General features: G+C 39.6%; 1 protein-coding gene across 4 annotated transcripts; it reads left to right on the forward strand.

Moving 5' to 3' along the window:
• Positions 1-1,976: 1,976 nt before the first annotated feature.
• LOC113442898 (paired box protein Pax-6-like) lies at positions 1,977-23,157 on the forward strand. 4 transcript variants are annotated; one of them, XM_026710731.2, is made up of 8 exons: positions 1,977-2,061; positions 10,639-10,862; positions 17,631-17,789; positions 19,561-19,643; positions 19,756-19,915; positions 20,231-20,331; positions 20,445-20,586; positions 21,971-23,157. In XM_026710731.2, exons 2-8 carry the CDS (start codon positions 10,748-10,750, stop codon positions 22,054-22,056), a joined length of 846 nt encoding a protein of 281 aa, XP_026566516.1. In that variant the 5' UTR covers positions 1,977-2,061; positions 10,639-10,747; the 3' UTR covers positions 22,057-23,157. The 4 variants fall into 4 exon arrangements, with proteins under 4 accessions (XP_026566516.1, XP_087774535.1, XP_087774534.1 ...); XM_087918409.1 differs by having other exon boundaries at positions 20,445-22,053; XM_087918408.1 differs by lacking the exon at positions 1,977-2,061 and having other exon boundaries at positions 10,659-10,862; positions 20,448-20,586.
• The last annotated feature ends 2,001 nt before the right edge of the window (positions 23,158-25,158 follow it).

The following is a 25,158-nucleotide window of genomic DNA, read 5'->3' on the forward strand; positions in this document are numbered from 1 at the left end:
TGACCCATTCAGCAGCTTAATAAAAAGCTTAACAGAAAGCTCCAGAGGATAAATGCATCATTATTTTGATATACTATCTGATAACAAGTTCAGTAGATTAGGGGACTCTACTTGCTGGCTGTCCCCCTACTCCTTATGTAAAAGCATCCCCCATCAGGCTAATTGCTTGTAATCTATTCACAACCTACTATATTTCCCTCAGGCTGAGTTGCCCTATATCAAGTAGCTCCATTTTAATTGCTTCTGATCAAGGTCATCAACTCATTGTTTACCCTACATCACTTAGGCACCACGATGCCCGTTCTCAGCTTTATGGTGAGAGAGTGTGACTTGGAGAATGGAAATCCCAAAGGAGATACAATAAAAACTGGTTTCATTTATGATATCTGAAAGGAAGACTGGGCAAGTATACATGCCAGGCATTGGAAATCAATAATCTGAGTTGCTGTGGCGAGAATCCTAAACTTAGCTCTTCTGAGCAGAATTCAGGATGAAGACTCCTTGGCTTTTTTTAGATAATCTTGGAACCTTTGGGGCCTTTTTGGTTAAAAGGAGAGAAACCTGATAATGCTTAAGGGCAAGAGCCAAGCAGCAAAGATGGGAAAGGTTGGAAAAAGGTGGGAAGGGAAGATGGGAAGAGCTAGAAAAAACATACTGGTTTCTCTTTCTCTTCTGTCCCTGCAGCCATTTGTGCAAGGTACATCTCATGCTTGTCTGTGGCATCTGTCCCATTTCGCCCCCTCCCTTTCCTCACCATACCCTCTAGCCCTGACCAGCTCTGACAGGCTCCTTCTCTATGATTTCTGTAAGCAACAACACATGGCTGTATAACTAGGGACATCTCTCCCTGCTCTACCCCCTCCCACCCTTGATCCATTGGAGGGAATTAAGTTCAAATCTGACACGACAACTTAGCACAAATGTCACAGCAGTATTGCATTCCCCCCCCCAGCGCATCCCAGACTCCCCCCATCTCAGTTTCCAGAAATGATATTTATTCTTGAACAACGCCTGCACCAAAGTCATTCATAGCACAGAGCAAGAATGAGTGGGTAGGAGCAGTAGGCACGAAAGGGACAACAATTCTACTTTGGGTGAGCGCCAGAAGACAATGGGCAAAACTTGAGGGGATGATAAGACCTCCAAAAAGCTGCTGCAAAAAAAGATGTGTGTTTGAAAGGGATTGTTGAATGGAAAGGTAAGATGCAAAAGGGTGAAAATGTTAATAGTATTGGCTTGTGAAAGTAGCAGAGATCTAAGCTGGGCATCCCTGAGTGAATGTGCAAGAGAAACCAAGCACTCCTCAGGGCACAACACGGTGGGCATTGCCTCGAGAAAGGGAGGTTGGAAATCAGTTATCCATAGAAGGTTGGCAAAAGCACAGCAATTCACAAACTGGGGAAAGGAAAAAAGGAACTCCAAGGTAGGGTGCGTCAAAAAGTGCCACCAAGGAAGCAAAATTAAAAATGGGCAGCAATCAAGTTAAACAAAGGATTGAAAAAGTTATGCAGCACAGGACTACGAGTAAACTGGTAGGTACACAACTTGGAACCTAGAAACATAAGTGGAGTGATGGGTGTGGAACAATATTGGGAATGGAAATCCATTGCTCTAGAACTGTATTTTATGTACAATTTTTTTTGAATGAATAATTAGATTACAAATGGTTTTGTTTATGTGTGTGTGTGTATGTGTGTATACATACATACACATACATACACACACATACACACACACACTTTTTTTTCTTTTTCTTCTTCTCATTTTTCTTATTGACCCATCTCCCCTCCTTCTCCCACCGTGTTAGGTTTTGGTTAATATATTAGGATGCAATCTTGACATATTTGTATAAGTAACCTCACTTGCATTTGATACTGGATTCTTCGAGAATATTCTTTTTCTACTTCTCCTCCCTTCCCTGCATAACATAATATTTTCAATCATTGCAGATGGATCAAACCTACTTTATATATAACTAATTTACCCAATTACTGCCTCAGCATCACTTTTAGTCAAGTACTGTCCTGCTCAGTTGCAAATTTCAGTATCAGAGGATTCCAGGTAATTATGATTATAATAATTCTGCTAATATGTATGATATATGAAACAGTGCAAGGAGAAGGAATGCAGCAAAGAAATAGAATAGAGTGAGGGGTGTTTTTTTTAGTTCTTAAGAGACAAACGCATCCTCGGATTTTGTGAAATTTGAGCGTGCCTCAGTAGTATATATGCCTGCATAAAGGCTACTGGATTGTGGAGTGAGATGTGGCTTCAATTAAAATAACTGATTGTGGAGAACATAATTCACCCCAGCCAGTGAAAAGAAAGATCCATTTATGGGGAATTTGTTCAGGAGAAATATTGCCATCCATATGTTCTTTGAAGCAAATACATGTGTGTGCAATTTATATGTTATATAACTTCAAATACCACAGTTTGTTAAAAATACTTATTATAGTATGATTTCTGAATCTTTATTTCTGCTCCTTTGCTGCTTTTCTTTTCCATTCATAAGTTGTGATTTCCCTGCCAAATTTACTCCTCATAAATGCAAAAGGTGCCTCACTCCTCAGTTCCTGGGCAGAAACAGGGAAGGCAGCCATTTTGGGTTGAGGTGCTTATTGACTTAAGAGTAATATGGCATCTTCCCTTTCTGGTATTCACTCTTGTGGTTGACTTAGTTTATGTGCATGTGGGATGGCTGAATTTAAAATGAATTGTGGGGCTATCAGGTTGAAGAAAGCATAAAAACATGGAATTTTATGGTATTCTTATGAAGTGTGACTGCTGAGATTTGTGGAGGAGGGAAGATTCCTAGTAGTGGCAGATTGAAAGAATAACCTTCAAAAGATTTGTTTTAAACATTGTCATGATTGGAACATGGGCCTTTTCAGTATGATTTTATTTATTTTCCCTAATCTGATATTCTCTAAAAGTGTTGGGCTACAAAATGCATAATTTCCTGCCTATATATCAACACTGACTGTACCTGTGAAGAAAGCCCTATTAGGTGGCTTATACATGGTTACAGGAAAAGATGTGGCACAGTTCATACAGTGCATTGACAATTTTCAGGGTAATGTTGATTGTGTTTGTAAATAATAATATTCTACATTTATCATAAAGAGAGAAATGCAGTGGTGGTACATATACATTGTGCTTGTAAATAATGATACTGTACATTTATGAGAGAGAGAGAGAGAGAGTTGTTCCACATGTGTTTATATAACACCTGATATTGTTTGTGATGGGTGCTCTGCAGGTAAACATAAATACTTTAATAACCATTATGTTGTATTATACAATATATAGCATAAGAGACAATATTTCTGATTGTATGTTATTAATAATTCCGGTACGGTACCTCTGTAATCTTTTAAATCTATAAATCAGTTTACCCTAATTCTAATGAGTTCATTCAGACATACATTTGATCCAGACTCTCTTTGAAAGTGTTTCAGCATCAGAATATAGTCAGACTTTTTAATGCCTCAATGAGAGCTGTGCTTGCATGCAAGATCCTCAAATATGTAAAAATGATTAGTTTTGTGTCCTTTTGGTGCCTTGAAAGGAGGCCAAAGAAAGGTCAGGTTGCTTTCTATGCACATCGCATGTATCTGCTCATATATAGATCCTACTTTTAAGTACATGGACAATGGACAGAGGAAGCAGGAAAAGGGTAATTCCAAAATTGCCCCGAAAGTCTGTGATAGAAATCTATTTTTAAAATTTAAACAGGTTGGCCTATTTGGGTAGGAAACTGTCTGGGAAGCCCATTTCTTCTTGAAATGCTTGGATACTTGGCCTGGCATGGGTCTAAGGCTGAATAGGCACTGCCAAAGTTTAGGAGACATCAATTATTTTGCTCCTTTCAAATCATCCTAAAAATGCACTTTTTTGCTTCAAACAATGTGGGCTGAGGTATCACAAATCTTGGAGACATAGCAAATTAAACAAATAAGTGACAACAAGTATTTATGCAACAATATAAGCAACAATAAGTATTTATGGAGAGCTACTTGTTTTTCCTTTTCCTCTGTCCATCCCATGTGTAAAAACCAAATAAAACAGCAGAACTGCAAAACTTACGAATATCCTATATTATACTATAAGACTATTGGACAGTCATGTTTCCTCTCTGCTGTTTCTTCAGTTAACATTTCCCAACCTGTGTCTGTCCCTCAGATACATTGCTTTTGTGTTCAAATTATTCCTAGCGAAAATATTTGGTTATGCTGGTTTTAAGTTATAGTGATTTATTTGTTTATTTATTTATATTTATAATTTTTTACAAATGACACAAGCAGCCAACATACATAATACTCCTTCCTCCTCCTATTTCCCCTACAACAACAACCCTATGAGATGGGTTGAGCTAAGAGAGAGTAATTGGCCCAGAATCACCCAGCCAGTTTTCATGCCTAAAATGGGATGAGAACTCACAGGCTTGCTGGTTTCTAGCCTGGTGCTTTAATTCAAGACCAGGTAGAGTGTCCTGATTGGAAAAATTAATTGATTAGACTTCGTAATCTGTGCTTATGGGTGAAGCAGTGAGGGTTGTGTCCTTTCTTGTGCAGATATGGAATATTCTCATCCTCCCATTATTGGAGGCAGCAGCAAATTTTGTTGAAGAAATTAAGAAATCTTGTTAGGGCACAGCCAGACCCCCCATTTAATATGCTTCCTTAAAGTCCTTGAGAATGCTGGCACAATTTGCTCTGTTCCAACAATACATCTCTATTCTCATTTAAGACTGGTGAGGGTGCTGTCTTTACAATTTCAGTGCAAGGGAAAACATCTTCAAGGATGCTGTGAGGAATACCTTAGGATAACGTTGCTCAGGTCCATTTGGAATTAACTCTAATTGGGAAAGTCCAGTTGAGTTGACTTAGTCACAATCTTGTCTTTAACTAGGAAGTTTTATGCCTTTAAAACCTTTAGACATTGGGCTACCTGTCTTTTAGGTTCATGTCCTTCCTGGCTAGTTACTTCCTAGGAAGTGATAGTCCTCGATATACTGTAGATAGATATAGATAGTCCTCGACTTACAACTATTCATTTAGTAACCATTCAAATTTACAACGGCACTGAAAAAAGTGACTTATGACTGTTTTTCACTATTGCAGTGATCAGAAATAGGAACTTTGGCAACTGGCATGTATTTATGAGGGTTACAGTGTCCTGGGATCATGTGATCACCTTTTGCAACCTGCTGACAAGCAAAGTCAATGGGGAAGCCAGAATCACTTAACAACCATATGACTAACTTAACAACTGCAGTAATTCACTTAAGAACTGTGGCAATAAAGGTCATAAAATGGGGCAAAATTCACTTAATAACTAACTTGTTTAGGAATGGAAATTTTGGACTCAATTGTAAGTCAAGGACTACCTGTATGGCTGAGTTCATATTGGTGGAGAATTTACCTTTCAGAATAGAGTTGGTTTTGCTTCTCTTGAAGGAGGCAGTGATGAATTCTCCCCTGAAGACTTCACTGTCACCACTAGCAATCTTGAACAATTCCTGCCCAGTCTCCAACCTTCCTTGTTAATAAAGATTTTTGAGAAAGTGGTGATGTTGCAATTTCTGTGGGCCCTGGAGGAAATGAAGTAGCTGGATCTTTTTAATTGGGTTTCAGCCTGCGACATAATATGGAGGCGGACAGATTACACTTGTTGATGACCTCTGATGGAATGGAGAAGGAATGGTACAACCATTCCTGTTCTCCTTGACTTTCAGTAGTTTTTGGTACCAGCAGCCATGATATCATTTTGAGTGGATGTAGGGATTGGAAATAGTGTTTCAGTGCTTCTCCTCATTTTTTCTGTAGCCAATCCCCATTGGTGTTGGCAGGAGACATGTTGATTTATAAGTTGTTGCATGGATTGACATTCTCATCCTTCCTGTTTAACAACTACATGAAATAACTGGGTGAGGTTGTTTCAGACTCATGTATCTTCAGTAGAGGTCAAGTGATGCTGCCAGTGCTTTGTCCACTGGCTGAGTAAGAACAACAAGCTTGAGCTCAGCCCTGACAAAATTGAGGAGCTGTATCTTCATAGTTTTTCTAGGGCCATAAATTTTCTGTCTTTAGTTCTGAACAGGGCTTCTCTTTTCCTCATACACAATCTGAGAGTTACCCAGTTTCTGTTCAGAGTGCAGGTGGCAGCATTAGCCAGTAGGGTCTTTGCTCAGACTTATCTATGGTACTGCACTAACCACATTGGCCTCTTGACTGCAAGTCTTTCCTCAGTAATCTTGTTTGTGGACTACTGCAATTAGCTCAACAAGTACAGATAGTCCTCGACTTATAACCAGAATTGGGGTCAAAATTTCCATTGCTAATCAAGGTGGTTGTTAAGCTACAACCATTGTAAATAGGTGCCAGTTGCAAGCAACCAAATTTTGATCATGTAATCATGGGGATGCTGTGACAGTTGTAAGTACAAGGACCAGTCATACATCACATTTTTTCAGTACTATCATAACTTTGAACGATCACTAAATGAATAGTTGTAAGTGGAGGACTACCTATTGCTCTTAAAGACCTCCAGGAAATTACAGGTGGTCCAGAATGTGAGGAATTCTAGGCATGTGTTAGTACACCCATTTAATATCTCTGCTACACAAACTGCACAGGTGACCAATGGATGCACTTATGAATGCAATTCAACTGCTAGCCATCGTCAGTGAAGATTTCTTTGTTTATTATTTATATTATCTTATTATCTTGTGATAAGTGATTTCATATCATAGGGATGACAAAAGCAGTTTAAGGAAAATGTGTCCCTGAATGAAAAACTTGCCAAGCATCTTCAAATTACAACTAAAGGGATTTGTGGGTCCCTTAGTCCAGCATTTGCTTAAAAAGGCTATCTCCTGATTTACACTCAGGTTCTGTTGTTCAGTATCATTAGTGCCTCTGGATCCTGTGGGTATCATACAATCTTCACAACTAATTGCTTCATTCATTAGACATGAATTTGCTAATCTGCTTTTCAAGCCACAGAAAAACTTTTTCTGGGGTCTTCAAATCTATATTCTGAGGTTTTCCCTAGTTCAGGGAAGGAAGGAAGTATTTGGCAGCTGGTGATATAGATAGGCAATAACCGAGGCATTTTGATATTTTGAAATCCAATGAAGTGGTTTAAATTAACATCAGCTGAATGGATTTGGCAAAAAAATGGTTTTGAAAGATTAATGGTGTTTAATTTCAAACTAGGTTGCTGGATATATGTGGTGGTATTCTGAAATATTGTGAAATAACAATTGTTAGATGCTGACTACATGGACAGAAAGTGAAACGATTAATGTAAGGATTTGATTATCTGGGGAGGGAGAGATTGGGAGTCTCACTTCTGTATCTTAAACTTCTTATATAGTCCCCTAAAGCAGAATATCATTTGGTAGGTTTACAAAGTGATTATTCAAACTGTACCAAGCAGTTATGGCTTGTAAACAGTTTTTTGGGAGAGCAATTTTAATGAAGCAGTCAGTTAGTGGTTCATTTGGCAAACCATGATTAAGTAAGACACAGCTTCAAATGATGTTTGAATATATGCATCTTATTCTTTGGAATGATGTTTTACAAGGCTGCTGTTGTATACAAGGTGAAGCATAACAGACCTGGACTTCAAAATCTGGTTAATCATTAGGTGGCAGAAAATGATTCAGAAAATGCTACATGCTTCATTTTTGCACTCCATATATATAATATGCTAATAAGAGAAGGACATTGTTTTATACCGAAGACATTTCAATAACAGTTTTTGCAATTAATTAAAGATCTCACATGATTTTTGTAGTTATGTGGTATATGAAATACTTGTTGTGGTGTTGCAAAATTTAAAGTTTTCATTTTAAAAATTCTGTTTGAGATATTTGGAAGTAGAGCATATTTCATAATAGGACTAATTCTGTGGTTTTTCATTTTCTTACAAGGCTAGTGAGCACACTGTTGTGCTAAAATTGAAGGTTCCGTATTCATGTATGTTCCTCTTGTTGTTAATCTGATTTCTTTTGTCCTTTTTTAAAGATGTGGTTTAAGTTATTTGCATATCCACTTGACAAGGATGCTATTTCTCTGCTTTGCTGAATTACTTTTTTACAACCGCATGCTACAAAATTTCAATATATTTCTTATAACTTTGTTAAAATGCCTTTGATTTCTAGTGATTAACTTATAGTAACTAATTGTTTAAGAAGTTGACATTGAGTCTCATTTTTTTTAAAGCTAAGAGCAACTAAAAAGAGAGCTCTTACTGATTATTGAGTCTCATTTTTTTTAAAGCTAAGAGCAACTAAAAAGAGAGCTCTTACTGATTAAGAGCACGGATCTTCAGGTGCTTTTTTCCCCAGTTGAGCAAAAGAATGTGAAACAAAAACTTGAACGTATTTTCCCAATTGTCACTTTAATCAAGTGCTGCTTACCACCCTAAATCAGTCTCTTGTAAGATGGGTGGCTATTAAATAAAAAAATAAAATACTGGAGGAGAAATGATATCTGACAACATTAAGGCCCTCAAGATCTGCTGCAGGTCAATGTTTTATTAATTAAATTTATATGCTGAATTGCAGGAGGCAACTTTCAATGACTAGTTTCAGAAAAGAGTCTCCTAATGCTAATCATTCACTGTTTTTCCTTTGTTGGTGGAATCACAAGTGGTTTTCACTATTATTAGATTTATAATGAATTTGATTTATTTCACATTCTACTCTATCTATTCCAATTAGTTGTAGCATAATTGGAGGATGAAGGAAGATCCATTCAGTTCACCTTTAGTGTAATCTTTGTTATTACTCAACATGAAAACTGTTCCCTTCCTCAGGAAGTTAGTTTCAGGAGTTCACTGTTGCTCCTTGAAAAATTGGAATCCCCAAGAGCTTATTTTAATAAGCCTATGCATTTGCTTTCCTTTCTCAATTAACACATTTAACTTCACATTTGAGATTGTCCTCAGGCAGTGATAGGCTCACTCCAAGTATCCAGAAGTTTCCTTTCTGGAAAGGTATGTAAAAGTGGCATTGTCAAATGTAGGATCCACTTCGGATACACATTCGTTATTCTTTTGTCACATTAAGTCAAACTAGTTGCTCATGTGCCTGTAGAGTTTGTGACTTAGGAAAATAAATTAAGAAATAATAAAACAATAATAATCACACTGGGAGTATCAAATCATGGCAGAGAGCTGCAGTACAGTGGAGTTTTTAAATATTGTTGCAGATGTTATTATTCAATACTTAAGTAGGAAAACATGGATGCCCAGGAGAAATTAATAGGATCTCAGAATACCTATGTGATATACGTTTCCTCTTGCATCCATCATTAACAAAAATTTCATTCATATGAGGAGTAGAGTGGTTGAGTGTTAACTGTATGTGTGTATGCACGTGGCATGTGTGTGTGTGTATGCCTGTGCCTGCGTGCACTTTGGCTAGCACTCAGAACTGCCAGAGGCAAGAATATTGGCCCATTCATAGCATAGCATAGAGTGGCGTTGGGGATTGCCAGGATGAAGGGCCAGGCATCAACATTCCCCATCCATGTATCTAACTACAGCTGTTACCTGGGATTTAAGATTCCCCAAACAGCTCTTCATGGGTTGAAGTAACTATGGGCCCCTGAGGTGCCATATAATTTTGTTTGTGGGAGGCCACAAACATACCAACTAGATATCCTAAGGATGCTTTTTCAAAAAGGACTTTATTTTTCCTTGAAGACATTTCACTTCTCATCCAAGAAGTTTTTTCAGTTCTGACTGAAGGATGAGAAGTGAAATATCTTCAAGGAAATACAAAGTCCATCTGCCTTTTGAAAAAGCATGTTTGGGACAACTATGACCTGGATGACTAAGAATCTCCATAGACCAGGGGTGTCAAACTCGCATCGTCATGGCGTCACCACATGACGTATCGGGACTTTTTTCCCCTTTGCTAAAAGGGAAAAAAAAGGTAGGAGCGGGGCCAGCATGTGACAGGCCGTGAGTTTGACACTGCTGCCGTAGACATACCAACTAGAATAAATAGTAGCCATGTATAAAGAGGGAGTATAAGGAAATGAATGGTAAAGATATAATTTGCAGATTACAATTCAATATTTTTCAGATTGTGGACAAAGAGGATTTATATTCTACTGTTTTACACTATGACCTTTAGATCAAAATCAAAAGGGTATCCATTATTTTCTAAAAAACTGCAGAAGCTGCTTAAAAAACTGAATCTGTAGATTCATATTGGTCTGATTTCTGCCATTCTTTCTCAATCTGGACTTTCTTTCAAACAGTTCAGAGCAGCCCATATGTTTTTCCTGTTAGAAATCATGTAATTTACACGTGTAAGGTATTATTAAACTGAGATAGCCTAATGTTACCAGTGCAGGACCTTTATAATTCAGTGGTGCTTTAAGTCTTAACTCTAACGTAATCCTCACTTACTCACAGAGCTACAGGCCAACTGTGAATACGAAGGAGAACTAAAAAAATAGTAATATTTTCTTAGTGACCAAACATGCATTGTGTAATAAAAGCATGGATCCTCTGGAGTTTGAAAATATGACCCAGCAACTGTTGCTCCTTCCTTCCTTCCTTCCTTCCTTCCTTCCTTCCTTCCTTCCTTCCTTCCTTCCTTCCTTCTTACAGGTTTATCCGAGGCAAGGTGAGCAACTGCAGCTTGCAACCCCCCAGGTGGGGGACTTGTATTGACTCCACCAAGCCTTCTTCCTACCCCTCTGATCTTCAGCCCCCTTCCATGGGGGTGGATGGCATGTATGAGAAGAACAGAATGCTGAATATACAAAACAGCACATGGAGTAGTCGTCAGGAGTGGTACCAAGACAGTTTGGTGACAGGACAACTCAATCCTGGTATGAAATCCCCCTGAATATGTTTATATGTGTACAGGGAAACATATTCAAGATATGTTTTCCCCTTTCCTGTGATTTTCTTAGGAGTTAGATCGTTCAATGTGTCCAGCTGAGTCTGGAAAAGCAGGGGTTGGCAGCAAAGCAGAAAGGATTTTTTTCTATTGCTTTTCCTGTGTTTTATGTCTTCTTTTAGCTTCCAAATAGTCAATTCTGGGCTTCATTATAGGTAGTAGATATTAAATATAGCCTATCCAGCCTGGAAGTCTTCCAGCCTTTTTGAATTCTCTGCAAACATTTCTTCATTAACCACCTTCTCCAGCAAAGATAAAGAGAGGGGCAAGATCAGTTCACAGCTTTCCCCAACTAAATCAAGTTACTTGTTTCACCTCCAGGACCACTTCTTGGTCTCCTTTGGTATTCACCAGGACACAAAAATGCCTTGGTATGCACCACTGAAAACTCATGACTCAAGTCAGCAGCAGTCTATTTTGAGTCACAATTTAAATTGCCCACAATACCCTAACGGAGAGTCAATCAAAGGCATAGCAGAAATGAAAGTGGTAGCTTGCGTTGCCATCTGATGCTCTGGTGCTTTCGCCAACTTCCTTCCTTTTTATCAAGTAAGCTTCTAAAGGGAATTTGTCCAGACCTCCAAATCATCTCAAGTATCAGTGCTGGAAATGCCCCCACCCTTTTTTATTCAGTATCATAGACATATCTGTCTAATTATTAACTGACTGTTCCGTCAACTAAGGAAAGAACTCAGAGAAATCTTGGTTCACATTTTGGGCAAACTCCTTAGAAGAAGTGTTTGATGGAGCAAATAAGATAAGAAGCGCTTTGAATTCCGAAGCATGTGATTTGCAGAGTCTTTGCTTCTTATCCAAAAATGGGGCTGGAGATGGCTATGGGATATTATGACACATGCGGCTTCTCACTGTTCTAAGCCAAGCTTACCAAAGCATGAGTAGGAAGGGAGTACTTTACGCCTTGCTTGACTAACATGTGAAATAACCAATGAGATTGGGCAGATATTTGGTTTGAGGTAGCATGGCTTTTGTACCTGCTAAAATTGAAGATCTACACTTCTTGGCATCACTTCCTATGTACTCTTGAACACGCTGGTGAACCACACCACAATATCCAGAGGTTATCACAAATTAAAAGCAAATCTTAATGCTAAAATGGAATTTCAAAGGTGATGTGCCATTGAATTCTCGTTTCTGAAGACAATCGGGAAGGATAAAAATGGAGAATGGATGTTTTTATGACTGGCTTAAAGATGTCCTGGAGCACCCATGAATTACTCATTTTATTTTCTTATATTGCAAACCTTAAATAATTACCTCAAATTACTTTCAATTAGAATAACATAGGCTAATTATCCAATGGATGAGGTAACCTATATGTATCTCACCTATCCACCCTTTTGTTATTTGGTTCTTAAGAATTCCTCAGAGCTCACTTTTCAGTAAAGTGTATTGCTAATTCTCATTGCAAGAGACAGCTGAGCATGCAGGGCCACTGAACTTTCTCATCCCTCTTGAGCATTTATTTCTAGGTAGTGACTTTGGATGGAAGACTAGACTTTCTCATCCTCCTTCAGCATTTTTTTACAGCCTTGGTTGCTGACTTCAAAATCAAAGCTAAGGGCATTAGCACACATTGTAAGATAAGAAGGGTAGTGGGATCCTTCTGCATAAGTTAATATGTCTACTAGAACTGAGCCTTGGGCTCCTATTGAAGGAGTCAGAAAATTCAAGATGGCAGTCATGATCAGGCCATTGAGGTTCTATCATTTTTTGCACATGTAAAACGGGTGGGGTTTTTATCATGTGGTTATGGGGCCTTGACATTTTTGGTCCCTCTTATACTCATTCCAGTAGAAACAGTTCTTTGCACTCCACTTTTTCATCATCTCTATTGAGATTCAAAAAGACCTTTTTGTGTTCTGAAAGAATCTTACCTATCTTTATGAAATATAAAACATTTTTTTCTGATTTAATAAATAAGTAACTTATTTATTAAAGACACTTATATGGCCATCCAGCCCTCCCATGGTGACTCTGGGTGGCTTACAACAATAAAATTCTGCAACATAAAACCCATAATCTCCCCCCCACCTAATAATAATCTCTTGAGTAATCCCTAGGGAAACTGGTGGGCCGACTATGGGACTGCTTTAAGGCAAAGATGTCAAACTTGACTTCATTGAGGGCTGCATCAAGATTGTGTTTGACCTCGGGGGGGGGGGCAGGGTGAGTGTGGCCAGCATGACATTACTTGTGTCCGGGGTGTGTGTGTCTTTGGTGGCCCGAGTGCTCTGCCAGCAAAAACAGGCTCCTGAGCTCTATTTTTGGCTGCAAAGGTGTCCTGCATCCCTCTGCCAGTGAAAACAGAACTCGGGAGGGCCGTGCACAACCCTTGCAAGTTCTGTTTGCACTGGTGGAGCCACTGCGGACTGGTCCTTCACTGTTTCCAGGGCGGCCCTGTGGGCCACATCTAAGCACCTCACATACCAGATCCGATCCCTAGGCATTGAGTTTAATACCCCTACTTAAAGGCAAGCATGGACCTTAGCGTTAAAGTCTTGATGCTGATATTCCAAAATTTTTCCACTTCAATAGGTTGCTCCAGTTACTCACGACTCCATGGTGAGACAGTTCATAAATGGTGTTGCCACCCCACCTCAAACCACAATAACCCTAGTTGCCTACCAGGCAGTTGAGTCACATGGTATTGCTTCTTCTCAAACAGCAACATTCAACAGCTGAGCTGAATATCTAATAAAATTAATAAAAAGCTTTTTGCCCATTCACTGGGGACTTTCCCCACAGCTGAGCTGATATCTTCTCTATCCTCCATGACACAGCAAAACAAAAAACAAAAACCTAGCATGAACTTTGCTGTCCTATTGCCAATCCCTATCCTGCTTCTCTTACCTTAGTTTCCATACATTATCAGTTACCTGGTTCCCCTCCAAGGTAGTTGGTGACAAAAACCCTAACACATACCACACATCTTGAGTATCCCTGTGTCCCAAAAAGCTAGAGTAGTCAATTATCTTAAAAAACACGCCTGATGATGGCCTATATTGTGTGATCTGGCTTGGAGGCCCATTCGCAATCCAGCCCACCTGGAACTTGGGGTAGATGTCCCTATGGATGTGGTCTAATTCCAGATGTTTTGTCTAACCTGGAGCATTCAGGCAGCCTGGAACAGAGGTTTCAGAATCCCTAGCCAATACAACTTGCAGATCCAGAGAATAATTACTCGAGACACTTGGAAACTGACAAGTTGGGAAAGCTATGTCATACATGTGCACATTCTATACTAATGTCCTTGATTCCATCTATGTGACCCACATCCACAGAGACCCATAACTGTTGTGGTTACCAAAATATACACCCCACTTCTCCATTTGTGGTGATTTCAGACGCAATTCAAGACCTTCTCTCCCCACCCCCACCCCCATTTCCCTTCTCTCCTTCATCTCACCACCCCAGCCCTCCTGCTCCATTTCCCCTTTGGGTGTATGCAAGCGTATTTCCTCCCTTTGCATTTTGCAAAGATATCTCAGCAAAAAATAGAACTGAGGGGGATATGGGAGAATGTTGCAGGGAGAGAGGCAGACTGGTTGAAGTGACATGGGTGGTGAGGACAGACCCTGACAGCCCTATATCTGGGCCAGGGCCAAGCAGAAATGTTCTTCACCAACGAGGCAGTTTGGGTCTTTTTGCTGCAGGGACTGCAAACAGTTAGAAGAATCAGGGGGGAGGGAGAAGGCCATGTCATCTCACATTAAGGCACTCTGGCTGATGCAGTGGCTTTGCATTGCCTGAGGAGATCTGAGTGCTTGGTTTCGCAGAAGCACGGAAAGGTCATTGCTCAGGATAGCGCTCCCCTTGGATAAAAGGTTAAGCTCTTGTGGGTTCCCCCAAACTCTCAGTTGCCACCCATCCATTATCTCTCTCTCATGGACTCCAAGGCTTCAAGCAGCTATCACCAGTTTCCCTGCAGCCCCTATTTTGAGCCAACCAGGAAGAAAACTTCCTGTCTCTGAGAGATCAAGATTCCCACAATACACACCAGATATACCAAACCTACACGCTATCCTGGAAATAAAATCTTCTTCCATTTACCCTCTCCTACCTCTTTTCTGCCAGAGAGACCGAGACTGTTTTCATGTCTTCCCATTTGTTGTCCCTTCTGGTCTTGAGTCAATGTGCGTGTATATTTTGTATGCCATGGATGATTCTGCCCCCACCATAATGAATTAGAACCAGATAGAAGAATCTATCTCTATTGTGAGTGTGCAGTCATGGATTAACAATTTCTTAACATACATTATTCTGTGACTCTTTATAAACTATTAATAAACTGTTCTCTCACCACAGAGCCAGACAGGAAGAGGAAAGGCCTGGGGTAAGGGAAGCTAAGAAGCCAGAGGAGAATGTCACTTTTCCATCAGAGGATAAAGCAAGACATCACATGAGGTTCAGGGACCCCATATCAGATTTCTGGACACTATTGGAAGAGAAGTTTCCAGAATTCTGATTAGTAATATTTGCTGGAAAGAAGGCTATAGCTATAGCACAGAATTCCAGTGCATATATTTCAAAGTCAGGAATTATCTGCATAAGCAATTTAAGGTGGTAAAATTTTGGCTTGGTTTTTTTTGGGGGGCGGGGCTGGGATCCCCTTTCTGTGTAAAAGAGCTTAACTCTTTGAGGAAGGAGGGTCAGCCTATATCTGCTGATGGTTTGGAAATTGACTAGTAGGCTTCCTATCTGTGTGAGAACCAGCTGAAGGACATCTTTGTATAGAATGACATCAACACCCTGCAAAATTCACCCTCGTTTGAATGTGCATGTAACATTGTAGGTACATACCAAAAGATTGGTGCTTGCGCTGCATGGCTACTTTTCTCAGTTGGTCTCCCCTTGCCCCTTCCTGCACTTGTTTAAATGTGCCCCAAATAAAAGTGTCTACCTTCTTTCTGTGTACCTGATCTTTCTAATTACAAACAAAAGACAGCAACAGTGGTGCTCTAAGCAGCGCTGAGCGGCTGCCTCAAGCCACCACATTAATTCCCCATAATGCTGTAAAACTCCCTCACACTCAAAGCAACTCATGGCTATACCTATTGATTCTGACTGAGAAGCAGAGCATTGTGGGAATTTGAAATGGAGGCTTGGTCTAATTATTTGTGGCTTGGACCATGCAAATAATTAATGGAGAGCTGAACAACCCTGAATGTGGATGCTTCTCTAAAGAATTTCCAAAGACCATTCTTTTAAATTTCAAACACACCAAGGAAGATATCTGTGTTGTTGTTTTTTTTACAAGGCTTTGCATTCTGCACTAAAATCTCACTTGGTTGGAGCAAAATTATGCCATTTTCTTTCATGTCTGAGTTGATAAGTTAGATAAGAACAAGAGTTGAGTAGGATATTTCTCAAATGAACCCAACTCTTATAAAGGAAAGAGGAGCCTGGGAAAGAGAAGTAGTGGTTGGAAACGGAAGGAGTATGAAGGGGTTCCTAATTTTGCAGCACCTTGTGGTTACATTTTCCCCTTTGCATTCTACAAACAAGACACTTCCACACAGATATTGTACAAGCTGGTCAATGCATGAAGCTTGGCCAACGGTGGTTAACGGTGCCCCAGTCCAACATTGGAACAAGTTGCTATGCAGGAGAGTGGAATAACCTGGAATAGGAAAAAATGGCAAAGAACATTAATTATCTTCACATCAGCACAATTTTTAAAAATAGTTAGGATGACACTGCAGTTCAGCAGCAAACACACTGAATACAAATCTCCAGAGTTCTTCTGTGCTTGGGGAGCATCTAAACCTCTATACTTTGTCTATAATACTGGTGTCAAACAAAGCAGACCCACAATTGGGATGGAGGCTATGGCAGTTTGATGCTGATTTTCTTGCCCTCTTCTTGGTCAGCAGAAGGAAGCACTGGTTGGCTCATGCAACATTTATAGGTAGTCCTCGGCTTATGATTGGTGACAGTTAGTGGCAGTTTAAAGTTCCGATGCCAACCTCATGATCACATTTTAGGATTCAGCAACCAGCCCACATTTATGGCTGTTTGCAGTATCTGGCAGTCATGTGATTGTGATTGTCAATCTTTTTGCCGAAAATCGGCATTTACTCCAGTTTGCAGCAAAAAAAAGCTCCATGGTGAGCAATAGATTCCCTTAACAACTGTGGCATTCACTTAGCAATTGCTGCAAAAAAGGCCATAAAATTACATCTAGTTCCATGATGGCCTGCTTTATGACTGTTGTGATTTACAACCATTATGGTTGTCAAGAACTACCTGTAAAGACTGGTGATAGTGATAATCACCATAAATCAGTTTCTGAGGGCTTGGAGAAACAGTTTGGTGCAGTGGTTAGGCAGGAAAGCCAACTAAGTTATTTTGGACCTCTCATTTTCCGTCCAATCTCTCTGACTGTATTATTGTGGAGCAAATAAAAAGAGAGTCATTATACTTCACATTGAATCGTATAAAGAAAGACAACATATAAAGCTAATGAATAACAAAAAATAGCAGCATTGAAATGATGTCTCTCCTTCCATCTCTGCTCCTAAGCCATTTGAGAATTTATGGTCATATAGGAGGACTACAACTCCCATATCCCAGAGTCAATCTATCTGTCACTGTCAAGCATATCTGAAGAGCACCAGTTTGGGGAAGAGTGTTATTAACTCTATGCTGACCATTGTTTTCCATCCTACCTTCTCAGACAGTTGTCAGCAGCTGGAAAGTAGCTTGGATTCTGAGCACCCCCAAGGTGGTGGCAACCAAGACCTAGATGACTCCCAAATCCATTTGCAGCTGAAGCGCAAATTGCAAAGAAACAGAACTTCTTTTACACAGGAGCAAATAGAGGCATTGGAAAAAGGTAAAGCAGAGAGGAAGCAGAGATTGTTCTCTGATTGGGTGGAATTTCTTTCCTGAGGTAATTTGAGCAGGAGGTTGAGAGACAAGTGTGGGGAATGTCAGTGTTTTTATAACCAGCATTTAGATGCACCCTGTTACATTCTAATCTACACAATCGCCTTAAGGGGAAGATTCAAACAAAAACATAAAACTTTGCTAGCATGTGGCCTTTCATAAAAGATGTATGAAGAGCTTAGGAGTTAGTTAGTCTTTCCAGGTACTCGTTGCCCTAATAACAGATGTAGACAACCCATCAAACCCAGGCATACAGTTTAAGAGAACCAGTTGCACAACTGTTGTATTTTTGAAGCCACTAACAGGTGAAGCCTGAAAATAATGTTTCTCAAACTTGGAAAATTTAAGATGTTTGGACTTCAACTCCCAAAGTTCTTCAGTCAGGTAGGAATGCTCCCCATGCTGGCTGAGAAATTATGGGAAATAGTTTAACATTCCCAAGGTTGAGAAACATTGCCTGAAGATCTCTGAAATAGGAAATTTCCATTTATTGCATCAAATTATAAATCCATCTAAATTCGAATTGTGGCTGGCAGTGGCTCACGTAGGAATTTTTTTCCAGTTCTAATCTAGAAATTATCAGCAAATAAAACTGAAGATTTTGCTAAAAACAGGAATGCGTTACATATTGACTGAGCAAAACCAAAGGTATTGGAAATCCTTTCTGTAGGATGGCAGTCATGCTATACAGAAATCATAAACAGTATTGCAACCTACGTACGAAACTGCATTTTTTGCCATGTGTTATAAGCTGTGCCATTTTTAAATCATACACAGTTTTAGAATTGGAGAGCACTAGATTATGCATAATAATTTTACTGACTTCCTCTAACCTCTTTCTTAGAATATTGCTGTGTAATAATTATGAGAGGTATAATTTATTTTTTTCTAAACCCAGATATTAACATTAGAAAAAAGTAACAATAACTTAATCTACTTAACTTAACTTCATCTACTATTAAGGATGTCTGATTATTTAAAGTCCAGAGTTGATAATTCAATTTTAAAGACCAAATGGGAACAGGAAGAGACATACGTGGCCATCTGGTGGTCATAAACTGTATGCAGGCTATGCATGAAGCTGCTTTTTTGTGGGGTGGTCATGCAGTATAAGACATGACATTTTAAAATCACGCATTATACCAAAATACATATATGTACCAAAAGCATAGAATGCATTATATCTGTGTTTTTCCAACTGGGCCACTTGAAGATGTGTAAGCTTTAACTCCTAGAATTTCTTCAAAGTGGGGTGTTGAAGTCCACACATGTTAAGCTGGCCCAGTTTAAAAAAACACTGCAATGATTTTTAACACTAGAGTTTCTAAACATATGGCTCTTAGAACAAAAAGGAAAGAAGATGACTGCTGTGAATAATAAATGGATATCACTGGACATAATGTTTGCTGTCTTGTTGAATTCCTATGTAAGTATGACACTGGAGTGACCAGGTAATAATCCAACATTGAAGAAAGATTATCTTTCTAAATACATATTCTACTGCTGGTAACTAAAGGAGAACTAGAGTGAGAGAAGGATCACATATGAAAGAACTGTTCTTTTGAATCCAAACATCAAAGCAATAAGGGAAGTATGTACCTCTAATATGATACATAGAGTATGAGTGCTTGAAAATATATTTTGTTAAAATCTGTAAGTGTTGGTAAAGTGGAGGTTATGTCTTTAATATCTTAACTTGATGTACCTTAAATCTTCAGAATTTGAGCGCACTCACTACCCTGATGTCTTTGCCCGTGAACGCTTGGCTGCAAAAATTGATCTTCCCGAAGCCCGGATCCAGGTAAATGAGGTGACCTTGTAGCCATTTAACAAGAAACAAAAGGGCGGGGACTTTCTACCGTTACACTCCTTGTTCTCTTGGGCAACAGAGTTCCTCTTTTTAATTTTTCCAGGTCTGGTTCTCCAACCGTCGAGCTAAATGGCGTCGGGAAGAGAAACTGCGGAACCAGAGGCGCCAAGCAGGTGGCTCTGGGGGGCACCTGATCGTAAACAGCACTTTTGGCACTGTAAGCAGTGCTATCTACCAGTCACTGCCCCAGCCCATAGGGTCAGGTGAGGGCCCTACAAATTCATTCATTCCCCATCTATTCCTGGGGTCTTCCCAAGCAGCATAATTCATTAAATTATCACGTACCATTTGGAAGCATTGGTGCCATGAGATATCTTTAGGTTCTGGATTTAAAAAGTCGCCTGTTTGTGATCAGTAAAGCCTGTTATTCATTCATTGCAGAAATTGATGAGCCAACTGAGCTGTTTTTAAGAAAAACACTTCCTCATTCTACCGAATACTTCTTGGACTATTTCTTAATTCGCTTCCTAGAGGGCACCACTCTTCTCTATCACAAATCTCTTTTTCTTTCTTTTCAGGTGCTATGCTGGGCCACACAGAAAGTGTCCTCAGCAACAACTATGGTTCTCTCCCACCTTTAGGTCCCTTTTCCATGGCCAACAACAACTTCCCTATCCAGGTAAGCTTAAAAGGAACAACAGAATTCTTGAATGGTGCCAAGTGTGGGTTGCAGGTGGCCGATATTAATATCCTTTTTTCTTTCTCTGTTGCATATTCTCTGGTACCCATTAGCAGGCAGTGCCCCCTGTTGCCAGCCAGACATCATCTTATTCCTGCATGCTCCCTGGCAGCCCATCAGTGCGAAGTTATGATTCATACACACCGTCCCAGCTCTCCTCCCACAGTCTGAACTCCAGCAGTGGGACCTCTACTGGTAATGTAGCAGGGGAAGTGGAATTAGGAAAGGGTGAGATGGAAGCAGAGCACTTGGGATGGGAGAAAACAGAACTGAAGCAGGAAAACTTGGCAGGAGGAAGTAGGCAATCATAATGGCCCTGGCAAATACAAGTGAAGAATATGGGACTAAGGAAAGGAATTCTTACTCGGTGCTAGGTAGAAGATGTCCACTTGTGTGGAATTCTTTTAATATTTTTGAAAACAAAATAGAAGAGGCTTCTTTCTAGTCTCATGGAAAATAATTGGATGTGCTAGTTTCATTTTTCCTTCATTTAGGGCAATATTTACTCATTGGGCATCATTTTAACTACCACATTAGGTGTCAGAATCTTCCTTTACAGACGCCATAAGGCCATTTTCAGCCTCAAGAAAGACAATAAAGAAAAGAAGTGAACAAGCTATGCCAAAGTCTGCCAAAGAAATTGGACAAAGAAAGAAATTATGTTTAGAAACAGATTTGCTAGTACTTCATCCCAACAGGCATTGCCCGTGTCATATTGTTTTCAACTCATTATTCAATCCATTTTCAACTCATTATTACTAAATTATACTAGTAATAGTACAGCATCTTTGGAGGGAAACGGAAGGAAAGAAAATTAAGCGGGGGGGCTCGGTGCCCTCTGAGCTTGGTTGTTTTCTTGCAGATGTTTCATTATCCAAACTTGGTGGCATCATCAGTGCTAGTAAAGAATGGGATTTGCTCTCTTTTTATATTCTAGTGGCTTGCCCTGTCAGTGTTGATGGAAATGGCCTTGATGGTTCTTTGGTTGGGCTGTTTACTGTTTTAGCTTGTTTGGCATTTCCTTGTTGGGGATATTTTTTTGCTTCTTGATTGTTAGTCTAATGTTAATCTTGATATTATTTTCTGCTCCTCTGGGTGTTAAAAGCTAAGTGGGAATCCTGCTTCTTTACTTGTATTTGTTTTGCAAAAGCTGAGACTCTTAAAAATGTCTATTTCATCTCCTTTTTGATGCAAACAGTCCACCCGTTCTCTTAAATAATTGTTAAGAATGCAACGGTAGTAACCACAACAAACACACATTATTCCAGGGCTCCAGAAATGCCTCTGGGGCTCTGCCATGTCTCTAGCCTTTACAGAAGCAACCTTTTTGCTGCCTTTTCTACATTCAGAGACCTCTTCTTTTAGGAATCTGAAATAGCCTTGGCAGTCTGTGAACAGGGAACATTATTGTAACAGGATTGTTCAGTTTGTTTCAGTTTTTGTCCCCAATTTCCTACAGTTTGCTGTGTTTCCTACAGTCGCTGAACTGAAAATCCTGGGTTCAGAATTTTGCACTCTGTAACAATCTGGCAGGATTGCCCCTCCCCAACCCCCACTGACCCTTTGTCTCTCTTTCTAGGGTTGATCTCTCCAGGAGTGTCAGTTCCTGTAAAAGTCCCAGGTGGGGATTCTGATCTTGCCCAGTATTGGCCGCGACTGCAATGAGCACAAAAGTGGTGGAGGAAAAAAAGCAAACGAGCAAAAAGGAAGGAAGGTTAATGGAGAGAAAAGGGCTTTTCCTTTGCATGGGGAAATACAGGAATGGTGAAAAACTCTCAGGGAGGGGATAGCACACAGGGAGAGCTTCCCTGCCCTTCCCTCTTTCTGTCTTTAAGTTAGGCAACCTCGTCTGCCTTGGTTCTAATGCAGAGTATTTCAACCTTGGCAACTTTAAGAACTGTGGAGTTCAGCTCGCAGAATTGCCCAGCCAGCATGGGGAATTCTGGGAGTTGAGCTCCACACTTCTAGAAGTTGCCAAGCTCGAAGAACGCTGCTCTAAAGCGTCTCTTGCCTTCTTCAACATCTGTGTGTGCATCTACAGCTGCTCTTTTGCCTTCTTTGTTCGGCTGGCATTCTATCCCACGTGCCCCCTCTTCTTATTTGGCTCCAATGATATCTGCAAGGTCTGGTCAAAGAAATCAAGATGGAGGCCAAGCTTCAATCATGCTGCTGCATACTCCATCTTGACTTTTTGTAAACCAGACCTTGCAGACACCCTGTTTGCCTCCCAGTGAGAACAGTGAGAATCAGAACAGCAACAACAACAAAAAGTCAGGAAGAAAAGGAAAGAGAACATTTTTGTGGGGAATCTAACATAAAGGATTTTGGGAGGAAGGCAGAGGGGCAGAGAGCTAAGGCCCCTTGCAGGAATAGCTGCAAATAGTAGGAAATGAATAATGAATAAAAGAAAGTGGGTACAATATAAAACCTTGGACAGTAATGCTTAGCAAAAGCTTGAAAAGGTGGCAATGATATTCCTTCATTCATTTACTTCCTTAATATTTATTTATCTGACTTCTGATTCACACCTTTCATATGGGAATCACAGGATGGGATGAATGCAGTGGGAAGCACAAGAAAGTATGCACCAATCCTCTTTTGACCCATTGCAAAAATCTTCAGGAAAGCATAGCATTCCTACTTTGGGCAAGTTTTGCAAAGGATTGTGGGGATTAAAAACCCTCCTGTAGCACTGTGAGAAAATTAAGTGGTGCAAAGGTTACTATTGTTACTTCATGTGTGATATTCAGTGTTTTTTGTTTTTTTTTTACAAAATTTCCCTTTAACCTATTCTCCATAACCTAGTTTCTGCTATCTCCCCTGCCCCACATATTTTTCCTCTTCTGCATGCAATTCATTTAGTTGAATTTTACATGGGTCTCAGAGGTTGGGATATCTCCCCTCCCTCTAACCACTTACACAAACACACATACTACTTGTAAGTTCAAACTGTTTTGTGTGTGTTAACAAAGGGCCTGTGTACATAATACTCAATGTGTATGTGTTGTATGTTCACATGTATGCATGCACATGTGAACAATACAGTCACATTATCCCAATTCTAAGCAACATGGTTGAACTGGGGTAATGAGGTAGAGTGGGAAAGATAAGAGGATAAACTAGAGGGAGATAGAATGTGTTATTACAAAGCAAAAATGTAGTAAACATCTATTAAAGCTGTGTAAACAAAGGAAAACTCAATGTTAACTTTTCTGCAAGTGCATTCAGTTTGATCTTAGCAGTGGATGTTGTGGTGGAGATTTTAAAACCTGTCCGTTATAAGTTAGTGTTAAAGCTGTCTCTTGCTCTTTCAGCTTTTTTCAGTGCCTCGTGTATCAGTTTATCAAGAATGCTTTCTATTGTATTACCTTTTGCTCAGCAAACATCTCCCACCTTGGTCTGTCTTGCTTTTAGTAAAGCCTGTGGTTTGGGGTGCTGATCAACAGAGAGAGCTGTGTGTCTTTGGGCTCTAAACCACATGAAGATTGTTGTTGATTCAAGACACAGTAAACTTCTGTGCATTTCTTGAAGGGCTGAGCAATTGTAATCTGCTCCAGATTTTTTTTTTTTTAATAACAGAAAACGAGAATAAATGAGGCAAGAAAAAAGCTATGAATTTATGCAAAGACAGTGGGCTTGTATTCAGGATGAAGAATGCAGGACTAGGGGATGAAGGAAGGGAGATACAGAACTCAAATATTTTTCCTGGGTTTAAGTGTTAAGGCTAGTCCACCTTATACAAGGATCTGATGAGCTCACATCTGAGATTAGATGCAACAAGAATAAGAGGAAAAATCCACTGCTATCTCGCTATGAAATTCTGAAGTAGGGTGCAGGTTTGGCAACCCAAGGGGCCTCCAGGCATTATTAGTCATTAACTCACACTGGCCTCTGAGAGTCGGGAGTCTAATATTAGAGGGACAAGTGGAATAATTTTCTTCATCTTTATATATTAAACTTCCATGTCTGATTTTTTAAAAAAATAGAAAGAACTCTACAGATTAACTCCTTTATGAACTGCAAGCAATGTAACAATCTTTTTGGTAGCATATGGGATGGGAAGGTTAAAAACATTTGTGAAATGTCTTCCTTGCATTAGAAATTATCCTCTCATCAGCAGTGAGGACCTTTCCACTGGATAAGGGGTTGGGCTGTTTCCTTCTGATTCTCATCTGTAAAATAGACATCTCCAATGAAGTGGGGTGGGTGGAAGGATGTCTGAAGCATTATTTATGGGAAAAGCATAATATGTTTTGATGAGCATTGTATTATTTTTTTTTCTGGATCAAATGATGTTCAAGGCCTTAAGTGACTGGTTAAGTGCCATACTCTGAAAATAGTAAGAATAGGATAAAAAGTGAAAAAATGATGTTAATACCGATATTTACATTTAATTAAATATATTAATTTTATATTGATAACTTTGAATTAGGTTTAATTTGACATGGCAGGACTTTTTTGTTATAAGGGTAAGGTGAGGAAAGGCCCTCCATAAAATTCATTCCGAACTCTCAGAGAAAAATTGAGACATGAATACCACAACGTATATTTTTTAAATTCTCTTTATCCTTCACACTTAAAATTACAATTTCAAATACCACTTTGGGGGATCTCTAGGGATCTTGTTCAAGATTTTTCGATATGTGTTCCTTAAGGTTATGCATCTCTCTTTTAGTCCAATTAATAGTTTACATATGCACAGGCACACATCTCTGTGTTTTGCATGTTTATTAGATATATCCTGATATCTAATGGAGCTGAACCAGT

The sequence above is a fragment of the Pseudonaja textilis genome, chromosome Z, assembly GCF_049901715.1.
Source record: "Pseudonaja textilis isolate UNSWEBS1 chromosome Z, rPseTex1.2, whole genome shotgun sequence".
In the NCBI taxonomy this organism is placed as follows: Eukaryota; Metazoa; Chordata; class Lepidosauria; order Squamata; family Elapidae; genus Pseudonaja; species Pseudonaja textilis.

What these genes read in the sequence shown, in the direction of transcription:
- LOC113442898 (XM_087918409.1), top strand. Translation starts at nt 10,748, where the DNA reads ATGGGGGTGGATGGCATGTATGAGAAGAACAGAATGCTGAATATACAA. An exon ending in AATAGAGGCATTGGAAAAAG is followed by an intron (nt 17,790 to 19,560) that starts GTAAAGCAGAGA and finishes TTAAATCTTCAG; the next exon opens with AATTTGAGCGCACTCACTAC. An exon ending in ACAACAACTTCCCTATCCAG is followed by an intron (nt 20,332 to 20,444) that starts GTAAGCTTAAAA and finishes GGTACCCATTAG; the next exon opens with CAGGCAGTGCCCCCTGTTGC.